This window comes from Planococcus citri, chromosome 1 (genome assembly GCF_950023065.1).
Source record: "Planococcus citri chromosome 1, ihPlaCitr1.1, whole genome shotgun sequence".
Lineage (NCBI taxonomy): Eukaryota > Metazoa > Arthropoda > Insecta > Hemiptera > Pseudococcidae > Planococcus > Planococcus citri.
In genome coordinates this window covers 13,757,507-13,781,908 of record NC_088677.1, presented here as the reverse complement: position 1 = coordinate 13,781,908, position 24,402 = coordinate 13,757,507, and the positions used below count along the sequence as shown (strand labels likewise).

The following is a 24,402-nucleotide window of genomic DNA, read 5'->3' as shown; positions in this document are numbered from 1 at the left end:
TCTCCGTTGAGTCTCACCTTGAGTGAAAACTCGAGGAGGAGGTGTAGTAGGTTCAACAATATCCAATAAATTCAAGGCGGACAACTCACTCGTAAAATTATCATACCACACATCGTACCTTACATGGGAAGTAAGCTTATAATCCGTTCTAATATTCAAATTAACGCTACGCTCACCGTCTGCTTCTCCAGGGTTCATGTTTCGTAACAATTCGCTATTCTGCTGTATCAAATTTGAAACCAAGTCAAGTAATTGATCTCTAGATTGATCTTGAGGAGGTATTAAACCACCTCTTCCATCTTGACCACGACCTTCACCTTGGTCCTGACCCTGATTACGACCTCTACCAGATCTCAACATATCTGAAATATTCGACGAATCAATTTATTCAATTTATTCAGATTCAAAATTTCAAATTTCTAACCTCAGCTTTTGTATATGGAACACTCATACACATCAGCTACACGTATTCACAACTCAGCCTCAGTATAAGGAACACTCATATACGTCAGCCATACGTAAGTAATGTGCTCAAACTATTCAACTGTTTCTCAAATTTGCTCATATGTCAAATTATTCGATATTTTTCTCGGATTATTCAAACTTAGAAATCACTTTTAAGGTCACTCGTAGATTGATCATCACGGTATAAGTGAATACATAGAACCCACTCAGATTCGATAGCCAATGATTTCAAGCTGTAGGTAGGTATATGGAACGCTCATATGTCTGAACCAAACAGCCATCTATCAAAAATCAAAATTCAAAAATCCTAATTACATGAGCTCGAAAATTAAATTTATCAACTCAAGACACGATATCAAACTAGACTCTTATGTTCCAGTTCAGTAAATTCATAGCAATCTACACTCAAAATTTGCTCCAGTAAATTAATCATCATAAATCCGAAATTCAAAGACATGCACATATTAAAAATTCAAAGACACATCAAAATATTCAAAGTTTAAATAATCAATATCGACTCACCCAACAGTTGATAAGAATACTTCGAGAAATGCGTACGTACGTCTTTTCTATACCACGAGAGCACAAGAGCACAAGAGCACAATACAAGTTATCACCTTCACCAGGTAGCACAATATAAAAATTGTATTCTCATCTCGACTCTGTGCTGGTACCTTGCAGAGGTTGCAGCTGCAAGTTTCTTTCCACCCCTTTCTATCATCTCTAAAACTAGACAATATTTTTATTTTTCATTTCAAATAATTGTCAAAAATCGACATATTTATGGCTTGGTACCAAGTCTTGCATCTCACAACAAATATACAATATTCACTGCATCGTTACATTTATTCTAGAATAATAGGATTTTTATAAAATCAATTTCCGTTCTCACGATGCGTACTGCTCATTAACTAAAGGCAGTAAAAATCAACGCACCTTTCTCACGATGCGTACTGCTCATTAGGCAGTAAAAATCAAGACAGTAAAAGTCAACGCACCTGCACATGTGCTGCACCTCACATCTCATTATTATCCTTCGCGTCTCATACGGCCAAACAAAAATTAAAGTCGTAAAAACGACTGCGCGCATCGCATCTCGTAGGTACTCGTATTTACATACTCGACACTATCAAGGGCTGTGTCCACGCCAGGTACAAACAACGCTGTTAAAAATAAAAGGCCGCGTCTCGCCATCTCACCAATGTACCTCTCGTACCTACTGGCCATCACATCTAACCGGCAAGTTTATCTAATAAAAGATAACGTTGACAAAAGTAACTAAAACCCTGTACCTATCACAGGTAGTAACTTTGTCTACGGCTGCACCAAGGCCGCATGCCGCCACCACACCATATCGTTAACGTTTTAAAATATCATCCGCGGGTATGTCCATGGGGGTTCCCCTTCGTAACGCATCTTGGTGCCTACAGCTAGGGTAGAATACCTTACGCTGCTCTATCAATGTGTTTTACATGCACACATTTACGTACCACATACTAACACACCAATATGGCCATATAAACGCACCTAAGGTAGGTAGGTACCTATCATATCCACGAATGTGCACCTTACGTGGATAGGTATCTATCTACACACATGCACATATACACATTATCTATAAATTACGTATCTACGAGTATTTAATTCACATGCAACACAATCTAAAATATTCTACTCGTATGTACCTGCCTAAGTTGCGCAACTTTAAAGACTTTTAGTAGGTATCATAATATGCAATTCGTAATTTCGTAATTCGTAAATAATCAAGCAATAAATAAACGAAACAATCATACCCATGTACGAACTGATACAGTTTACCAAAAATGAAATGATCATACCCAATTTGTCCAATGTGCCAAGTACCATCTTCGTCTTCGTAGGTATCTGCTTTTTCATTTCCTCAGCATCTTGTCACTTCTCTGAATACTCGAATATTCGTTCCGGGGGGGATACTCCGGCTGCCTCCACCATGTTGGAATAATTCGGCTCTAATATACTCGCGAATCGTAACGATAGAAATAAAAACACCATCGGGGCTTAAAGCCTTTATTTAGAATTAAAAACATCGCGTCAACATACACGTACATATAGCCAACTTCTATACATACGCGACACCACCGAACTGGTTAGCCCAGCTAGCTAGCCGCGTACCTATGCTCGTAAGTATAGACTCGATCATCTGGGAATACATAGGGCGTGGCTAGTACAGTATAGTACAGCCACGATCTAACATACGGCCCTACAATGAATAAGATAACAAACATCGACATTCGACGCCTATGGGAAATTTTTGACTACAAGTATAAGTATGTAGTATTCTATTTTCAGTGTCCAAAGAGCAAACTTCCATTTCGCTCGGAATTGACCAGATTCGAACGGCGATTCATTTAGGGCACCCTACAAATGCAAACGACGCGCACTCCTGTTTGTTCCTGCGCGCCTTCTGTAATATATTATACACGAGACATGACCAAGCATTTAATAATGATAAACGATAACGAACATTGAATCGTACATACAAGATAAGCATACATTGTAGCGCACTCTACATCCCCTTTCTTTAGCTCAAAAAATACAAAATAAATAACGAAAACAATAATAACATGAAAATAAATAGATGAACGAATAAATAAATGAATAAATAAGTTACAAAATTTATATATCGTAACTAGAATAATTATATACACTGTCTTTCAGTCTATTGGGTAATTTCTTTTCCCTTCGAGAACGCCGTATTTGATTATCATTTTCAACAATCATTTCTTGGCTCACCGTAGGTGTAGGTTGAATTTCCTGAGGTTGTTCATCATTTTCTATCTGTTGTTCTTCTGTTTTTCTACGCGGCCTAGTATGAGAAGTTTGAAACGTAGGATTATTCTTCAAGGGTCTCAAAAATGACGCGTTTCGGCGCAAAACAGAAGTATTATTGTTCATGGAAACGTAGTATGAACGCGGCTCTTCTGCCTTTCCGACGATTTTTCCAGGTAACCAAACTGCACCATCTCTGACTGTTACATATTGACCGATACGAAATTCTTCTCTTGCTTTGGCTGATGAATTATAATAAAATTCATGTTTCTGTTGATTTAATTCTTGCTTATATTTCACATCAACAGGTATTGACGGAGATAGATTCTTTTTATGAATAGGAATTTTCGTACGTAGTGACCGATTCTGTAGCAACTGAGCAGGCGAATAGTTCAGATTTTTGATCGGAGTGTTATTGTATTCGAGCAAAGCCGCCTCAATGTCGTTATTGGATTCGGCTGCTTTTTTGATTAGCTTTTTCACGATGCCAACAGCTTTTTCAGCCATACCATTTGACTGAGGGTAACGAGGACTGGTAAACGTCATATTGAAATTCCATGCAGATGCGAATTGATGTAACTGTTTGCTGTTGAATGGAACATTATCGCTAATTACATTGGCAGGAACACCAAATCGACTAAACGTATTTTTCAATTTATTAACCACCGTATCTGCATCTAACTTTTTCAATTTGTGAACTTCGATCCAGTGACTGTAGTAATCGACTATCACTAGACAATGTTTACCTCGTACTTCGGCAATATCCATTCCAATTTTTTCAAATGGAAGACCAGGCAGCTCGTGAGAAATGAGAGGCTCTTTTTGAGGTTTATTGGCATATTTTTCACAAATTTTACATTGCTTGACGACTTCTTCGATATCGTGATTGATATTTCTCCAAAAACATATCATTCTAGCTCTTGCCTTCGTTTTCTCAATACCCAAATGAGCTTCATGAATTTTGCTCAAGAATTGTGGAACAAGTGACTTCGGAACGAGTATTTTATGGTTCAAATAAAGGATACCATCTTCTTCGAAAATGTCATCTTGTAATTCATAATAGTACTTCACATCTGGAGACAAATCTTTCAATTCAGGCCAATCAGTACGATATGCGTTCAAAATTTGCGACAAAATTGGATCTTTTGAAGTTTCTTCCTTGATAGACTTCAACTTTTCATCGCTTGGTTTGAAATTTGAACGAACAGAGTGAATATGCACGTCCATGAAGTCAGTATTCGATTTCGTTGTTAGAGAATAATACCTTGACAGATGATCAGCAACTTTATTATCTTTTCCTTTGATAAAATGCAACTTGAGTTTATACGGTAGTAATCTCATTCTCATTTTCTGCAATCGTGATGTAAGATTAGATAAAGGCTTCTCCATAATACGTAGGAGCGGGAGGTGATCAGTATAGATATCAACGTGTCGACCGTAGATATGGTAGTGAAATTTCTCAACTGCAAAACAGATCGCAAGTAATTCTTTCTCGATTTGTGAATAACGAATTTCTGTTTCAGTGAGAGCTCGAGACATAAAATACACTGGTTGATTGTCTTGTTTCAAACATGCTCCAAGGCCATTCTTGGAAGCATCACAATCTACACGTATTGGTTTATTACTATCGAAGATGCGCAACGTAGGTGTAGAGGTCAGTGTTTCGATCAATTTGTTATAAGCTTCTGTATGATCTGAGGTCCAAATGAATTCAGTACCTTTTTTCATCAAAGACCGTAAAAGTGATGTTTTCTCAGCAATGTTGGGTATGAATTGACGTAACGAATTCACCATTCCCAAGAAAGAACCAAGTTCCTCTTGATTTTTTGGGATTCCAAGAGATTTGACCGCTTCAACATACTCTTGATCAATTTCGACGCCATCACGAGATACAATCAGTCCTAAAAATTTGACTTTGGACATTTTGTATTGTAGTTTGTTGATGTTGAAACGAACGTTGTGCTCTCTGGCACGATCCAGCACTAATTTTAAAATTCGATCATGTTCTTCTTCGTCTTCTCCAGCAATAATAAAATCATCAATATACGGGAACACAGGCAAACCTTCGAATACCTTCTCAATATTTCTTTGGTGTACTTCAGCAGAGATATTAAGACCTTGTGGCAGGTAATTATACTTGTATTTTCCAAAAGGTGTGATGAATGTGGTTAGTTCACTGCTTTCTTCATCAAGCTCTGTATGGAAAAACGCTTCACTGACGTCTGCTACCGTAAATACCTTTTTATTGGCTAATTCTGGAATAATTTCCTTCGATGTTGGAATAGGATGAACGTCCGGTATCAACGCTTCGTTCAATTCTAACGGAAATAAACACAAACGAAGTTTTCCGCTTTTCTTCTCAGCAACGGCCATGTTGCTTACCCATTCAGTAGGCTTATTTACTTTAGATATGATGTTAGCTTTTTCATATCTATCCAGCGTTTTTTTCAGTTCTTTCCGGATGCTTTCAGGAACGCGTTTCAGCTTACAAATCGTTGGGACTGCATTCTTTTTTAATTTAAGGGTATACTTTTCCTTAAATTTTCCGATGCCTCTGAATACATCCGCATATTCCTTCAATAGATCCGCTTTCGAAACTTTGTTTATTCGTTTAATTAATTTCAGCTCTTCACAGGTACTTAAACCAAGTAATGGGTCGTCGTCGACATCAACGATTAAATATTCGATATTGTGAATTTGATTTTTCACTTTAGACTTCAATTTTATTTCGCCAACTACGTTGATCTCTGTATTACCATATGCGACTGCACGTACGGATGAAGATTTTATTTTACTTTCATCGATGCCAAGTTTCTTGAATATTTTATACGGTAGAACATTATTTTCAGCACCACAATCCAACTTGAAAGGTATCACATCGTTACTAATCGTGATATTTTCGAACCAGGAAGCTTTCTTTCCGATTTTATTAATTTTAATCGCATTAAACGAGAACGTAGAATCGCTATCACTGCTCGAATTGTCTTTCAACGTATGGAACTTTTTATCTCGATTTTTCGAATGCTTGTTTTTAAATTTACAACCGATGGCAAAATGACCGAAGTAACCGCAATTCGAACACTTTTTGCCGTATGCAGGGCATTCACGTCTACGATGAACGGTATCACACTTTTTACACCGGTAAGATTCATTATCACTTTGTCTATCATTTTTATCACGATTATTTTCATTACGATTAGAAGAATATTCACTATCACGACGATTTCGAGAACGATTCTTATATTTATTTTTATTTTTAAATGCGTCTATTTTATCTTTTTCGGTGGATAACAACGCGGAACATTCGTTGATCGCTTTAACTTGTGCAGTGCTCGATTCCTGAATTCTGGCCATCTCGATAGCTTCTTCTAAATTTAGGTCAGGAACTTTCAACATATCGGCTTGCAGGGTTTTATCTTTAGTACCAATTACAATTCGATCTTTTATTAAGGACTGTTCTTGATCATTAAATTTACACCCACGAACTAGTTTCTGCAAGGCAGCTAAGAATTCTTCAAACGATTCGTCTTCTTTTTGAGACCGTGATAAAAACTTGAATCGTAGAAACGTGACATTGACTTTAGGATTTATTCTGTCTTCGAAGAACTGAATAACTAATTCGAGGCTTTCTTGATCCTCTTCGGACATACCAGATGAATCGATTAACTCCTGGGCTGCTTCACCGGCAAAATTGAGTAATAAAGCACATTTACGTACTTCATCGGCGTTTATTAGACTTGATGCTTTTAAATATAGATCAAATTCTCGCCGAAAACGTCGCCAGTTTTCACTTGCGTTAGCGTCCAATTTGAGCTCGTTAGGCTTGTTATAATTCGACATTTTTATCACTGATTATTACTATTACTTTGCACTTTGCAATTATTATTACAACGAATTATTTTAAACGAAAACGAACCATTTTATTTCAATTTTTTAGTCCGCAGCGCCATGTAATATATTATACACGAGACATGACCAAGCATTTAATAATGATAAACGATAACGAACATTGAATCGTACATACAAGATAAGCATACATTGTAGCGCACTCTACACCTTCTGGTGCTTGGATAAAATGAAACAACGTTAGATAGATATAATTTTCACGAGCTCAACGTTGCCATTTTTTGGAATCATTTTTTTTTCGTGTAAAATGACAAATGTGAAACTTGGGATCATTAAAAATGAAAAATACACTCAAAAACATGTCTTAATAAATAAGCATTTTCAAAATTGATTGATTCCCATAAAAATTATAGCCGTTTGCAGTTTTACATTCGTTGTGACGTCATCACGCAGTCCGCAATGCTGGCAAACCAAGAAATCCCATTACCAATTTTCAAATTTATTGAATAAGTTAATTGAAGCACGAAATACATCTTAAATTTTGGTTGTCACAAACGATATGAAGTATTAACATAAAATACATTTCACATTGAGCCTTATTTTTTGAAAAAATGTATAATTTGAAATTTTTGTACAGAAACAGCTAAGATAATTTATGGGTTGGCTACACTGATACTGAGTGATAACAGATGCAAAACTTCAAACAGCCATAATTTTGGACAGAATCGCTCGATTTTGAAGGTAAACACGTCAAAATAAAGGTAATTGAACGTATTTTACAATTATGAGACTCCCATGTTTAACATTTTTCATTTTCTACCAAAAAATAGTGATCAAAAAAAGTGGCAACATTAGGGTCTCGAGAATCACATATACTTAACGTTGTTTTAACAATCCTCAAGCACCAGTAAAGTAAACAAAAGGTTTCTTGTTTACATTTTCTTCGTTCGCGAACTATCGTTCGAATCTGGTGAATTGGGAGGGTTGTAACTCGTAATTAGTCTGCTTCATTTTAGTTTAGCTTTTTGGTTGCTTGGAAGGCAAGTACCTAATTGTAATTATATATGGGTATATTTTTTAATGCTTCGATGAACATCAGAGGTGATGTTCTACTCGAAGCCAAGTTTGAGGGAAATTCACAGAAGATCACTCGTGAGAGTTAATTGATAAGAAGAGAATTCAAACTTTGAAAATTTTATAATTTCAACATTTTTAAAAATCAATTATTTTCAAAAATGTTATTTTTTCATTTTTTTATTCAAGTATTTTCTTTTTTTGTTTCAGGTACTTACCTAACTCTTTGATGTATGATATTGTATACCTACATCACATGAGACAAAAAAAATGTGAAAGATTTCAAAATTTTCATTTTCTATATTTTTTCAGGTTTGAGTCACCTTGGAGGTTAATCATTGAACTAAAGAACTGAAAGTTTTCCTGCATCCTGTTGAGGTCTTTTGGCAATAATTTTTTCTTTTTCACCATAAATACGTATAAAATTTCAAAATAAACTTAAATTTGTTTTCCATCCAAAATAAAAAATTCCATCAATCTCAAACTACAATAATGATCACCTACCTAGGGGAGAATTTTTGAGAAAAAATTGTTAAAATACTAAAAAAAAGAAAGGAAACCCGCAACAATCACAGCATGCAGAACGTATGATTATAACCTTAATTAAATTGAAGTACGAGTAACTCGAATGAGAAGCAGAAATGAAATTTTCAAACAAAACTTGTACCTATGTAAGTACCGGTGCTGCGTCATTTTCAAACCCCGTCAACTCATTATTTCCAGAAACTACCCCATCTACAAACTTCTTATAGACTCTTTTCTCATCACTAGATGTCATTTATCGATCCTTCTCACTCGAAGCAATTTCAGAACTTCCTTGAACCCACAACAAAGGAAGAGAATAGGGGAAGTCTTCTCCTTAGAAGTACAAAGTTCAAAGCCCAAAAATTTGTAGAAGGCATAAAAAGAATTCAGGAAAGCTGAGCATTCAAAGATCAGGTATTCAAAATATTGCAGATTATTTCATTCACTTTCGCCAACAATAAATGACATGACATAATAAATATCACATTATGCATCGCTTAGAGTAGTTCATGAACTATTGTAATCATAACTGCTTCAAGAAGAATCATCAATTATCTATAGAACACTCGAAGACTGCAAACTCATAGTCATATCCAGATTGTGTAGGAATGACAGAAGGAGTCTGACCGGTTCAAAATCCCATAACCAAGGATCATTAATTTATGACTCAGGGATTACTTGGCAATGTACCCACCCCGTGAATTTTTCTTTATCAAGTAAGTATAATTTCTCTAGTAGGTAAACGAATGTATATTTCACACTCAAGTATTTTCAAAATAATAAAATCAATCTTATTGAGGATGCCATGTCTCAATCGGATAATAAATCCTCTTAAAAAAATTAATCTCATCTTGAAAAATTGCATCGAAATTCAATAATTAAGTAAGCAATTAGGTAGCCCCCAAAATCCAATCTGACCACTGCACAATCAAAACAAGACTTTCACTTAAAAATACGGTAAGTAATTTTCTTTCATGGCCTTAAAAATTTTGGCTTGATGGACATAAATAATCCTGCAAGCGTTTGTAAGGGATTTTTAAGCTGACCTTCCTCACAATCATTTTGGCAACAGTCGAGAATGAAACCAGAACTCGATTTTTAGCTGCATAAATCAATTTCCTTGTCATTTCGAGGTGGAATTCCAAACTGGATTTTTTCAAGAATGACTCCCCTCCTGTACGATCGATTATAAGAGTGTCATTGTGTCAAAAAGAAATACCCGCAGTTTGGCGCTATTGACACTAAATGAACTTCAGATGCTTCCAAAACTTTCAAAACAACGGAAAAAAATTATCCTGCTCAACTACAAACGGTTTCTTACGGTCAAAAATTACTACCCATGCCAAATAGACGTTGGTAAGAGAAATTTTAAATTTTAGATTATTGCCTATCTCTCTCCACCTATGAGAGCTGAAATTTTCAAAATTCTAGATACATGTGATTTTCAAATAAGTCAGAACTCGATTTCTGCACCCACTAGAACAATTCCAAAATTCTAGAAAAATCTAAAGCCTCGCCGAAGGCTCCAAAATAGCCAGTAATAGAGGAATTTGGTTTGGAGTACCTAGTCGATATCACGAGTAAGTTCAAATTGATTATATATCACTATTTTTACTGAAAAAGTAGGTACATTTAAAATGGAATGACATGAATTTCAGTAAACTGTAACAGAGCTTTTCGATTTTCAAAAAATTTGCAAAAAATTGGAAACTTGATTTTGGAAGTTGAGACTTCAGATATAGATACCTAAGGTTTTCAGACCGTACTGTTTTCGAATGGCAAGCACCTCAAGTTTTAATCTTTTTGGCAAAAAAAATGTGAAAACAATGAACCGTCATTGATGGTAGAAACTTGAAGAATAATGATGTAGGTAATGTAGCATCTGCGCTAAATAGCAATCTTTTTGTGATATCCTAAAAATAGGTTCAAGTGTGATCGACAAATAGTTAATTTAAATCCGAGCCATACAGTGTATGTGATAGGAAATATCCAAAGTGTAAGTGGTTATTCTTAATCAGACAAAGAGGAGGTTTGTCAAAATGAGGGTTCACTTGTTTGCCAAAGACTTCAAAAATTCAAAGTTGAGCTTTTTTTGAAAGCTCAAGTTGCAACAACTCTTCATGATTCAGAGCACAAATTTGAATTTGGGGAAAAACATCCAGAAAGTATACATTTTTACAGTATCTAATGACAATTGTGAACTTCTTCTGATAGGATTCTCAAATCCACGCGAAGTATGGAGACTCAAAAATTTTCGTCAAAATGTACAAGATTATGCGACACATTATTCCATATGTTTCCAAGAGCGCTATATAGGTAGATACAAATATTGAATGATTTTTTTAAAATTATTATTGAGCTCCCCTAACGTCTTCCATTGACCCTCAAATTTCATGAAAATTGAAAAAAACGTGTGACACATGGATTATTGGGTTATTGGGGAGATAGGTAAACAGACCAACAATCAGCAAAAAACAACAAAAAAATTAGGGTCAAACAGACGTTGGTAAGAAAAATTTTTAATTTTAGATTACTGTCCAAAGTCGCTCTACCTATAAGAGCTGAAACTTTCAAAATTCTACAAACATACCTATAGGTAATTTTCTCGCTGCTTTTCACTCGAAGCAACTTCAGAACTTAACTGAACACACAGCAAAGGAAGAGACTAAAGGAAGTCATCTCCCTATAGAAATACAAAGTTTGAAGCCCAAAATTTGTAGAAGTCAATAAAAAGAGTTCAGGAAAGCTGAGCATTCAAATATTATTCAAAATGTTGCAGATTATTTTATTCTTTTTCGTCAACAATAAAGGGCATAATGAATATCACAGTTCAGTATTACCTTATTGAACTATTGTAATCATTAACTGCTTTAAGCAGAATTATTAATTATCTATAGAACACTTGAAGACTGCATACTCATATTCATATCTATGTAGATCGCGTTGGAATGACAGGAGAGTGTGACTGGTTCATTACCCAATAACCAAGGATCATCTGTGACTATGACTCAAGGATTACCTACTTGATTACTCGGCCATGTACCTCTACCACCTAAGGAATTTTCCTTCAATTTTTCTAGTAAACAAACGTTATTCTTACTTATACTTATTCTCAAAATAATAAATCGATCTTGAGGACTCGATGTCTTAATTGAATAATAAATAAATTTTAAGAAATATAATCTCATCTTGAAAAATTGCATCGAAATTAATTAACCAGGCGAGTACCTACTTACTTAGAGAGCCTCAAAAACGTAAGTCGATCAACAGGGAGAAAAGAGAAAAATAAGACTTTCAATTTTAAAAAAAAACGGTAAGTAATTTTCTTTCACGTCCTTAAAATCTTGACCATTTTTGGCTGAATAGACATAAATAATCCTATAATCGTTTGAAAGGGATTTTCAAGCTGATCTGTCTCATGATCATCTTCGCAACATTCGAGAATGAAACCAGAACTCGATTTTTAGCTCCATAAATCGATTTCCCTGTCATTTTGAGATGGAATTCCAAACTAGATTACATTAATAAGAATGACTCCCTCATGTACGATCGATTATATTGTCATTGTGTCAAGTAGAATTTATCCACAGTTTGGCGTATTTGAGACCAAATTAATTCCACGATGCCTCCAATACACACGAAACAAACAGGGACTATTGTATGTATCAGCCACAACAGAAAAAACTACGGCCAAATAGACGTAGGTAAGAAAAATGTCTAGTTTTAGATTATTGCCTAAAATCTCTCTCTTTATGAGAACTTGAAACTTTCAAAATTCTACGTATAATTTTCAAATTGTATTAGCCATCAGGTTATCAATTTCTATGCCCACTGGAACAATCCCAAAATTTTATAAAAATTGAGAACCGAGTCGAAGGCTCTAGAACAGCTAGAAAATGGAAGAATTTGGTTCGGAGTAGCTGATACTCGTAGATTCGGAAATTGTTTAAGTATCTCTATTTTGACTGAAGAAATACATTTTAGAACTCAAAGACATACATTTCAGTAAACTGTAATAAGTATGTATTGAATTTTCAAAAATTCACTAAAAATTGGAAACTTGATTTTGGAAGTTGAGATTTTAGATATAGAAAAGTTTTTTAGATCATGCTCTTTTGAAGGGACAAAAATGAAGAAGTTTATAATTATGATATTGCGAGAAACATTCAAATGTGTAAGTGGTTATTCTTAATCAATCAAAATGGGGATTTACTTGTTTGCCAAAGACTTCAAAAATTCAAAATATTGAGCTTTTTTGAAATCTCAAGTTGCAAAAACTTAAATTCATGAAAAAAATTCCAGAAAGCGAACATTTTTACAGTACCTAATGACAACTGTGAACTTTTTCTTGATTTTTCAAACCCATGTGAAGTACCTACGGAGCCCCAATTAAATATTGGTAAGAACGTTTAAAAATATGTTAAATATCTTTGTTACACATTATTTCCTACCATTTCAAGAGCGCTGAGTATTGAAGTTGATTGCATTGATGTATCGAATTTTTGAATTGACGACGCAGCTCTTTCTATTTCATGATTGCACGAACAAAAATAGTAAGATCCCACACATTAATGGAAAATTTCTGACTATGAGTAAGCATGTAGTATTCTATTTTCAGCTTCCAAAGAGCAAACCTTCATTTCTCTCGGAATTGGAGGGTTGTTACTCGTAAATTATGGTCTCCTTCATTTTCAAGATGCTAGCACTTGGGTACATTAAAATTTTTCATAATGAAGGGAATGGGGGGCAATGAAAATTGACTCAACATCACCGCATCTGTATTCATCAACTATAGTGTACAATAAAATACGTAGCTTCGTTAAATTTAGCAAATTTGTTTTAAAAAGTTTTGGCTTTTTGGGTAGCATTTCTGAAGCATTGGAATGTACTTAGGTAAAGCTAAATATTTTTTTCATGCTCCAATGGACATCAGACGTGATGGCTTGATGGACATAAATAATCCTGCAAGCGTTTGTAAGGGATTTTTAAGCTGACCTTCCTTACGATTATCATGGCAACATTCGAGAATAAAACCAGAAATCGATATTTAGCTGCAAAAATCAATTTCCCTGTAATTTCGAGGTGGAATTCAAAACTGATTTTTCTAAGAATGACTCCCCTCATGTACGATCGATTATACGAGTGTCATTATGTCAAAAAGAAATACCCACACTCCCACAGTTGGGCGCTATTGACACTAAGGTATAGTGGCACCATTCTGTGAACAAACTCGAATCAAGTTAAACCAAGTTTGAGTGGTTGAGTGACGTATCAGTACAAATTTTGCTATGCTAAAAAATAGCCAAAAATTTTTATTTGCATTTAAACCGAGTTTAGCGTTAAAATGAGTTTAAACATCATGGTGCAACTACCCCTAAATGAACTCCAGATGCTTCTAAAACTTTCAAAACAACAGAAAAAAATGATACAAGTCAACTCCAAACGGCACGTAAAAACCTAAAAAATTACTACACTTGCCAAATAGAGAAATAGACGTTGGTAAGAAAAATTTTAAATTTTAGATCTTTGCCTATCTCGCCACTCCACCTATGAGAGCTGAAATTGTCAAAATTCTACATGTAATTTACAAATAAGTCATAACTTGATTTCTGCACCCACTGGAACCATTCCAAAATTCTAGAAAAATCTAAAGCCGCGCCGAAGGCTCCAGAATAGCCAGAAATAGAGGAATTTGGTTTGGAGTAGTCGATATTATGTTCATAATTGATTAATATGTATCACAATCTTTACTGAAAAAGTAGGTACCTACATTTGAAACGGATTAACATGAATTTCAGTAAACTGTAACAGCTTTTGGATTTTCAAAAAATTTGCAAAAAATTGGAAACTCGATTTTGGAAGTTGAGACTTCAGATATAGATAAGGTTTTCAGACCGTACTCTTCTCGAAAGACAAGCACCTCAAGTTTCAATCGTTTTAGGAAAAAAATGAAAACAATGATAAATCCGAGATTGATAAAAGTTATATACTTGAACTGATAATTGTCCATGTGACCTCGTCACAACCGTCATTGATGGTAGTAACATGAAGAATAATGATGTTGGTAATGTAGCATCTGCGCTAAATAGCAATCTTTTTGCAAAATCCTTAAAATAGGTTCAAGTGTGGCAAACAATTTTTCCGGTTTTTACTCGAGATGTCAGTTGGAAATTTTTTTGAATATCTCTAGTAACCCACGAATCCCAGAAAATCCCGATGGGTAAGTGTACGTCATAGGAGGTATCCAAAGTGTAAGTGGTTATTCTTAATCACTCAAAGAGAAGGATTGTTAACGAGAGGGTTTATTTGCTTTCCAAAGATCTCAAAAATTCAAAGTTGAGCTTTTTTTGAAAGCTCAAGTTGCAACAACTCGGTCCATGATTCGAAGCCCAATTTTAAAAAATAGACGTTGGTAAGAAAAATTTTTAATTTTAGATTATTGTCTAAAGTCTCTCTACTTATTAGAGCTGAAGCTTTTAAAATTCTACATAAATAATTTTCAAACCTAATAAGCCATAGGTAATTCACTTTTTGCGCCCACAGGAACAATTAGAAAATTCTAGAAAAATCTAAAACGAATGCTTCAGAATAGCTGGAAATGGAGGAATTACGGTATACATGTAATTGAGAAACATCCAATGTGTAAGTGGTTATTCTCAATCAATCAAAATGGAGATTTACTTGTTTGCCAAAGACTTCAAAAATTCAAAATATTGCGCTTTTTTTGAAAGCTCAAGTTGTAAAAACTTGTCATATTTCGGAACTGAAACGTCAATCGATCAAAATGATTGTTATAGTGATCTACATGTGGTTTCCTCATTCCCCAGAAAGTTGTTTGGTCTATTGAATTTTTGAATCGACGACGTACCTATTAGCTCTTTCTATTCTATGGCCGCCCACATAGAGATAATGATTCCACATCTTAAACACCCATGGAAAATTTCTCACTACAAGTATGTAGTATTCTATTTTCAGCTTCCAAAGAGCAAACTTTCATTTCCTTTGGAATTGAGGGATGCTACATGTAACTAATTAGTCTCCTTTATAACTTATTAAAGGTGCTGGCACTATGCATTATAATTTTTAGTGACGAAAGCAGTTGGCTGAGAAATTTCGCAAAATATTTTCAGAAGTTTAGCTTTCTGGTTGCATTTCTGAAGATTTGGAAATGATATAAGTAAGTATATTTTTTTTAATGGTTAGATGGACATCAGAGGTTCTAAACCAAATTAGAGGAAAAATCACAGAAAATCACTTGTGAGTATTAATTAACCAGATGAGAGTTCAAACGTTAAAAATTTTATAATTTCAATATTTTTAAAATCAATTTTCAAACATTTTTTTTTTGTTTCAGGTGATTCTTTGATGTTTACCTACGTTGATGGGACCAAAAAATGTGAACGATTTGAAAAACTGTATTTTCCATGTTTCAAGTTTGAACACCTTGGAGGTTAAACATTGAACTGGAAATTTGAAATTTTTTCTGCATTTTGTTGAGGTCTTTTTGCAATAATTTTTTTTCCACCATACGAAATTTCAAAAAAAACCTAATTTATTCCGTCAAAAAATTAAAAAATCCATCAATCTCAAAATAAGCAGGCAGAAATGAAATTTTCAAACAAAACATGCAAGTAAGTACTAGTTCTGCGTCATTCTAAAACACCGTCGAACACATTATTTCCATAAACCACCCCATATAGAAATTTCTGATAGACTCCCTTCTCACCACCAGATATCATTTATCGGTGCTTCTCATCTCGAAGCAATTTCAGAACTTCCCTGAACCCACAACAAAGGAAGAGAATAGAGGAAGTCATCTCCTTATAGAAATACAAAGTTTGAAGACCAAAATTGGTACAAGTCTATAAAAAGAGTTCAGGAAAGCTGAGCATACAAAGATTTGGTATTCAAAATATTGCAGATTATTTTATTCACATTCGCCAACAATAAAGGGCATAATAAATGATCACATTGTGTATCGCTTAGAGTAGTTCAGCATTAACTTATTGAACTACTGTAATCATAACTGCTTTAAGAAAAATAATTAATTATGTGTTGAACACTCTAAGCCTGTATACTCATCGTAATCATATCCAGATCGCGCTGTAATGACAGAAGAGTATGAGACTGGTTCATTATTCCATAACCAAGGTTCATTTGTGACTCAAGGATTACTTGGCTAAGTACCTCTACCGCCTAATAAATTTTCCTTCAATTTTTCTAGTAAACGAATGTAAATCTTATATGTACTTTTACTTATTATCAAAATAATAAAATCGATCTTGAGGACTCAATGTCTCAATTGAACAATAAATCCACTTTAAAAAATGTAATCTCATCTTGAAAAATTGCATCGAAATTAATTAACTACTTAGGTGAGTACTTAGGCAGCATCAGTAAAACGGAATTGGAAGAAGAGCTATGTAACAATGCTTTCACTAAAATAAACGGTAAGTAATTTTATTTCACTGTCTTAAAATCTTGGCCATTTTTTTGGCTGAATGGACATTAATAGGTAGTCCTGTGAGCGTTCGTAAGGGGACTTTTAAGCTGATCAGCCTCACAATCATCGTAGCAACATTCGAAAATGAAACCAGAACTCGTCTTTCAACTTCATAAATCGATTTCCCAGTCATTTCAAGATGGATTTTCAAACAATTTTATTAGGAATGACTCCCCTCATCTACGTTCGAAAACCATTGTCATTGTGTCAAGTAGAATTGCCCACAGTTTGGTGCTATTGACATCAAATTAACTCCACAATGCTTCCAAAATAGCCCAAAACATACAGAAATTGAGAAGAAAGAACTAGGTATGGCCAAATAGACGTACCTAGGTAAGAAAAATTTTCAATTTTAGACTATTCCATAAAATCTCTCTCTTTATGAGAGCTAAAACTTTCAAAATTCTACGTATAATTTTCAAATTTTATAAGCCATTAGGTAATCATTTTCTACGCCCACAAGAAGAATCCCAAAATTCTATAAAAAAATCGAAAACCGTGTCGAAGGCTCCAGCACAGCTAGAAATGGATGAATTTGGTTCGGTGTATCCGATACTCGTAGATTCGGAATTGTTTAAGTATCACTATTTTGACTGAAGAAGTACATACATTCTAGAACGCAAAGACTTGCATTTCAGTAAACTGTAACAAGTATTGAATTTTCAAAAATTCGATAAAAATTGGAAACTTGATTTTGGAAGTTGAGACTTCAGATATAGATAAGGTTTTCAGATCATTTATTCTCTTCAAAAGACATAAGCATCTCAAATTCCATTTTTTTTTAAAACGATAAATCTGAGATTAATAAAATTCATATGTGGTACTTGAATTGATAATTTTGTTCATGATACCTCGTTACAAACATCATTGATGGTGAAATTGAAGAATGGTGATGATGCACAGAACCATCGATGCTAATTGCAATGTTTTTTTGCAAAATCCTAATAAATTTTGAAGAATATTTTAAAAAGTTGGTTCAAGTCAAGTGCGCCCAAAAAAATGTTTGCAGGTTTTTGGACGCCACTCACCAAGAATGAAATATTGAATGGTACCTACTCTCTAAATTTGAAACAGGCAAATTTAGAGAGTATATTATGTATGTCATTAAGATACATCCAATGTGTAAGTGGTTATTCTCAATCAATCAAAATGGAGATTTACTTGTTTGCCAAAGAATTCAATAATTCAAAATATCGAGCTTATTTTGAAAGCTCAAGTTGCATAAACTTGTCATGTTTTGGAACTGAAATTTAAATTCAAGAAAAAAATTCCAGAAAGCGAACATTTTTACAGTATTGACAACTGTGAACTTTTTCTGGATTTTCAAACCCATGTGAAATACGGAGCCTTAAAAATATTGGTCAAAAATAACGTTTAAAAAAATGTCAAATATCCTGGTTACACATTATTTCATACGTTTTCAAGAGTGCTGGGTACCTATCGAAATTGATTGCTGCATCAAATTTTTGAATCTATGACGCAGCACTTTCTATTTTATGATTGCACGAATAGACAAATGCCATGCACTTAATGGAAAATTGCTGACTATGGGTAAGTATGTAGTATTCTATTTTCAGCTTCCAAAGAGCAAACTTTAATTTCACTCGGAATTGGAGGGTTGTTCTCGTAATTATAGTCTCCTTCATTTTAAAGGTGCTGCTACTTGCATTATCATTTTTCGTGATGAACTGAAGGGAATGAGGGGAAATGAAAATTCTGTATTCTTCAACTACAATGAAATGACACCGTTTAATTTTGCAAATCATTTTTTAAAAAAGTTTTGGCTTTTTGGTTGCGTTTCTGGAGCTTTAGAAAGTAAGTAAGGCTATATCATCAGTCGTGATGCGCAATTCAAAGCCAAATTTGATAAAAAATCACAAATCACCCGTAAAAGTTGATCGAACCAGATGACAGTTCAAACTTTTAAAATTTCCAAAGTTCTTTTTTTCAGATTATTCTTTGATGTCTACATCACATGGGACAAAAAAAAACAGCAAACAGAGAAAATTTTCAAATAATTTTTCTATTCGCATGTATGAATTTGATTTTACATCTTTTTTGATATTTTTATCAACTTTCGGGGCTTCATACAAAGTGACCAACATCATTAAATTTGGAAGACCAGAGTAGGAGTTTTTATGAAAATTTTGTGCTCATTTAAAAAGATTCTGCCTTTTGAAAAATGTCCAAAAAAATATTTCTACAGATATCAATTTTTCATACTTTTATGTTTTTTTTTTCAAAATGGGGGGGGGGCTCCATACAAGAATGCCAACATTATTGTTGGGGCGGGGGGGTGGAACAAAAGTTTTTCCTTGAAAAGGAAGATATGTACATAGAACAATTCTAATATGGAAATGAGTTTTTTCAAAAATTTTCCCCTGATTTCGCTTTATTCTCATTTTTTGAGATTTGATCAACTTTGAAGGAGGCTCTTTATTAGAGGCCAATATGGTTTAAAAAGCCGGAGAAAGTTTCCTCTTGAAAAAAAAAAAATATTTAGAAAAATAATATAATGTAAAAACAAACAATTTTCAATTTTGATGCATTTTTTTGTATTTTTTTCATTTTATTGAAGATTGATGGAAAATAAAAAATAGAGAATTGTTTTCTCACGCGTGGTAACGACTTTAGGGGGGGGGGGTTGGAGGAGGAAAACTCTAACTTTTCAAAATAAGGTACACCCTGGTCAATATAGGTATCTAGTGGTAATAAGTAGGTGACAAATGATACGTAGGTATTTGACGTCAGGGTTGCAGCTAATGTTGTTGTAGGTGTTACACTGTCGAGATAACAGATTTTACTGCTTTTCACGAGAGAGGACACTTTCATGGTGTCTTACTAGTTTGATAATTCATGGTCTAAATGAACGAAAAGACATGTCCAAGATAAAAACATTAAGTAGGTAAATATAAAAATTACGAAGTAATATTGATAATGATGAAGAAGGATACAATCCCTGAGACAATTTTTTGTTAAGTATTTCTTTTAAAAATTATAAAAAGATCAAATTTCAAATAAAGGGGCTCGAAGGGAGGAGAGTTCAGTACCAAGCATGTGACGTGTGTGCATGTTAATTTAAATTATAAGTCAATTTTTTCAATTTTTTTTTGACTAACACAAAAATGCCGCAGAAAAAACGCGATCATTTTGATCAAAAAGAAACAACGAGAGAAAAGTAAAATCGAGTACCATAACAGACGATTTTTAGGTAAAAATCAGAACCAGTTCAAAAAAAATTTTTTCAAAACACCAGAAGACGCAATAAGTATGTATTTGGAAAAAAAGAAGCAAAAATGAGGAGGGAAAATGAGTAAAAATAGGAAAAGAGATAATGAGTACACGAATAAAAACAGCTCGTAATAGGACCATACCAAATAAAAGTACATTACACCTCTTATCTCAGATAATAATGGTGCAGGGACCCCGGCAGGTACGCTGCCTCATATCTGTACATTATCATATGCTCGAACATCGAAGCATGATATATACCCTTACCAAATAAAATCTCATTAGGCTAACTTAGCCCAGAAATAATAAAAAAAAAAGGTAAATGTGGTTTGACTCAGGGGTCCTCACCACGTTACTAAAAAAACAGTTACCCTAGCATAAAAATATGCGCATACACATTATCGAGCTCGAGGAATACCAGGAAAAGGAATTTCTGAGTAAATAAATATAGGAAAAATTAGGGTTTCTAACTGCCTACATACAGGTATTTGTTGACCAAAAATCACTATATATATTTTCACTAGGTACTTTCTCACTGCCCTAAAAAAAATTTAACCCCCCCCCCCCATCAATTTTATCATTTTTATTTTTGTTTTCTTTTTTTCGGTTTGGAACTATTTCTAGAATAAATTTTTTTTTTAATAATATATGAAAAAAATTGTTGACCAAAAAGCACTACTTTCTCACTGTCCTTCAGAAAAATCCCCCCCCCCCGCAGGTGAATTTCATTCATTTTTTTCAATTTTTTCATTTTTGTTTTGTTTTTCTTTTTCTTTTTTTTGAATAAATTTTTTTCTAATATATGAAAAAAAGATACCTGAAAATACGTCAACACATTTCATACTGAACCCCCTTTCCCCTCCATAACCCCAACTAAAAACACATTAGCACATCAAGGCTACAAAAAAATATATTAGCCAAAAATAAAAACAAACTGCAAAACCAAAAAGAGCTATAAAATTTCGTAGGATAAAACTTTTCCATGGCTTACTACACTACAACTTGTGGATAGGTAATTTTTGAAAAAAAAAAAACACAGTGTGTTTTCTATATTTTTTCGAAATTTTTGTCGCAAAAGCGAATCTTCTTGGCAATTTTTTGGTAAAAAGGTGAAACTAAGTGTAAATTATTGAACATTTTTGACAAAAAAAGCAAGTCTTTCGAGCAATTTTCCAGAAAAAAAAGAGATTTCTCAGGAATTCTGCTGAAAAGCGAGTTTACAAATTTGCTGAAACTTGAGGATTTCTGCCAATTTTTGGCAAACAGCAAGAGACTGACGATGTTGGCAAAAAGCAGGACTTTTGGAGGGGTGATATTTTTTGGCGCAGTTTTTGGCAGAAACACGAGACTTCTGGGCCATTTTTAGAAAAACAATGAAAATCTTTAGAAATTTCGTTAAAAAGGTCAGCATTTTGGACAAAAATCAAGAAATTGAAAAAAATTACAAACATTTGAAAAATTTCATTGTTATGGAGACCTATTTGAACAAATACATGTCATTTTTCCAACATCACTACCCACTATTTCAAACCTCACGCTACTCCAGCGATTTTATAATCGAAAATCTGAAAATGTATCTCACAGATGAACCAGGAGTGGAAACCAAAACTCCATACTTCAAAAATCCGCCATAGAGTCTAATGTAATTTTTTCTATTTTCAATTCGGGTAAAAATTGAACATAAATACACACACATATATTAAAAATGAAAGGAACTATGTGGTTTCCTGGTCTATCGAATTTTTGAATCGACGACGTAGCTCTTTCTATTTTACGGCTGGCCACATAAAGAAAATCATAGTCGCCATTAGAAAATTTCTCATTACACGAATAAGTAAGTATGTAGGTAGTATTCTATTTTCAGCTTCCAAAGAGCAAACTTTCATTTCGCTCAGAATTGAGGGTTGATACATATGCGAATACGTACCTTAGTCCCTTTTATATTTAAGGTTCAGGCACACTTGCATTTTAGATTATAATTTTAGGTGACTAAGAGAGTGGGATGGGAAATAAAAATTGATTTTACATCACCGCATCTGAATTCATCAGCTACAATAATAATGGCATCGAGTCGCAAATTATTTTTAGAAGTTTAGCTTTCTGGTTGCATTTCTGAAGATTAGGAAGATAAGTAGTATTGATGATATATTTTAAAAAAATGGTTCGATGGACATCAGAGGTGATGTACCAACTACTCTAAACCAAGTTCGAGGAAAAACAACAGAAGATCACTTGTGAGTAGTAATTAACCAGACGAGAGTTCAAACGTTGAAAATTTTATAATTTCAACATTTTTCAAATCAATTTTCAAAAATGTTTTTTTTTTTTCATTTTTTTTGTTTTATGTGATACTTTGATGTTTATTGTTTACCTAGGTACATCACATGGGGCGAAAAAATTTGAAAGATTTCAAAAACTTTATTTTCCATGTTTCAAGTTTGAGCACCTTGGAGGAGGTTGGACATTGAACTGAAAATTTGAAATTTTTCATCACTGTTTTAAAATGAATCATTAATTATCCTGCTATACACTTCAAGACTGCATACTAAATCATAGTCATATCCAGATCGCGCTGCAATGACTCAAATGACTGAAGAGTCAGACGGGTTCATTATTGCAGAACCACGGATCAATAATTGTGACTCAGGGATTACTTGGCTAAGGTAAGTACTAAGTACTCACCTAGTGATTTTCCCTTCAAATTCTTCTAGTGTGTAAATGAAAGTAAATATTGTTTATACTCATTTTCAAAATAATAAATCAATATTGAGGATTCAATATCTCAATTGAATGATAAATCCATTTTAATAAATTTAATCTTATCTTGAAAAGTTGCATCGAAATTCATGAATTAGGTGGGTACCTACTTGGGTGGCCTCAAAAATTCAAATTCGTCCACGTTCATGAATAAACAGAACTTTCACTATAACAAAACGATAAGTGGTTTTATTTCCCTGTCTTAAACTCTTGGCCATTTTTTGGCTGAATGGACTCATGAGTAATCCTATAAGCGTTTGTGGGGGATTTTCAAGCTGATCAGCCTCACGATCATCTTAGCAACATTCAAGAATGAAACCAGAACTCGATTTTTAGCTCCACAGATCGATTTCCCAGTCATTTCGAGATGGAATTCCAAACAATTCTATTAGGAATGACTCCCCTCATGTACGTTCGAAAACCATTGCCATTGTGTCAAGTAGAATTGCCCACAGTTTGGCGCCATTGAGACCAAATGAACTCCACAATGCTTCCAAAATAGTCCAAATCACAACAGAATTGAAGGGAAACACTACGGACAAATAGACGTAGGTAAGAAAAATTTACAATTTTTGATCATTGCCTAAAATCTCTCTTCCTATGGGAACTGAAACTTTCAAAATTCAACATATAATTTTCAAATTTTATTAGCCATTAGGTAATCATTTTCTACACCCACTGGAACAATTCCAAAATTCTGTAAAAGTCGAGAACCGCATCGAAGCCTCCAGAACAGCTAGAAATGGAGGAATTTTTTTGGAGCAGCTGATACCTATACTCGTAGATTCGGAATTGTTTAGGTACCTACATATCACCATTTTGACTGAAGAGGTACATTTAAAAAAACGCAAAGACTTGCATTTCAGTAAACTGCCACAGGTATTGAATTTTCAAAAATTCGCTAAAAATTGAAAAACTTGATTTTGGAAGTTGAGACTTCAGATATAGATAAGGGTTTTCAGATCATGCTCTTTTCGAAAGACATGCACCTCAAGTTCCAACTTTTTTTGAAAAAAAAAAAAAACGATAGGTATACCTATAGGTACCTGAGATTAATATAAAATTTATACATACTTGTATACCTACTTAAATTGATAATTTTGTTCACGAGACTTCGTTACAATATTTCAGAAACATCATTAATGGTAAATAATGGTAATGCAAAGTACCATCGATGATTATTGCAATTTTTT

At 33.9% G+C, this 24,402-nt stretch overlaps 1 protein-coding gene across 1 annotated transcript; it reads right to left on the bottom strand.

Moving 5' to 3' along the window:
- Positions 1-3,120: 3,120 nt before the first annotated feature.
- LOC135849752 (uncharacterized protein K02A2.6-like) lies at positions 3,121-7,113 on the bottom strand. Its single transcript, XM_065370321.1, has one exon. It carries the CDS (start codon positions 7,111-7,113, stop codon positions 3,121-3,123), a length of 3,993 nt encoding a protein of 1,330 aa, XP_065226393.1.
- Between the last annotated feature and the right edge of the window lie 17,289 nt (positions 7,114-24,402).

Bases quoted from the DNA above. Each gene is read 5' to 3' on its own strand.
- LOC135849752 (XM_065370321.1), bottom strand. From the start codon at position 7,113: ATGTCGAATTATAACAAGCCTAACGAGCTCAAATTGGACGCTAACGCA.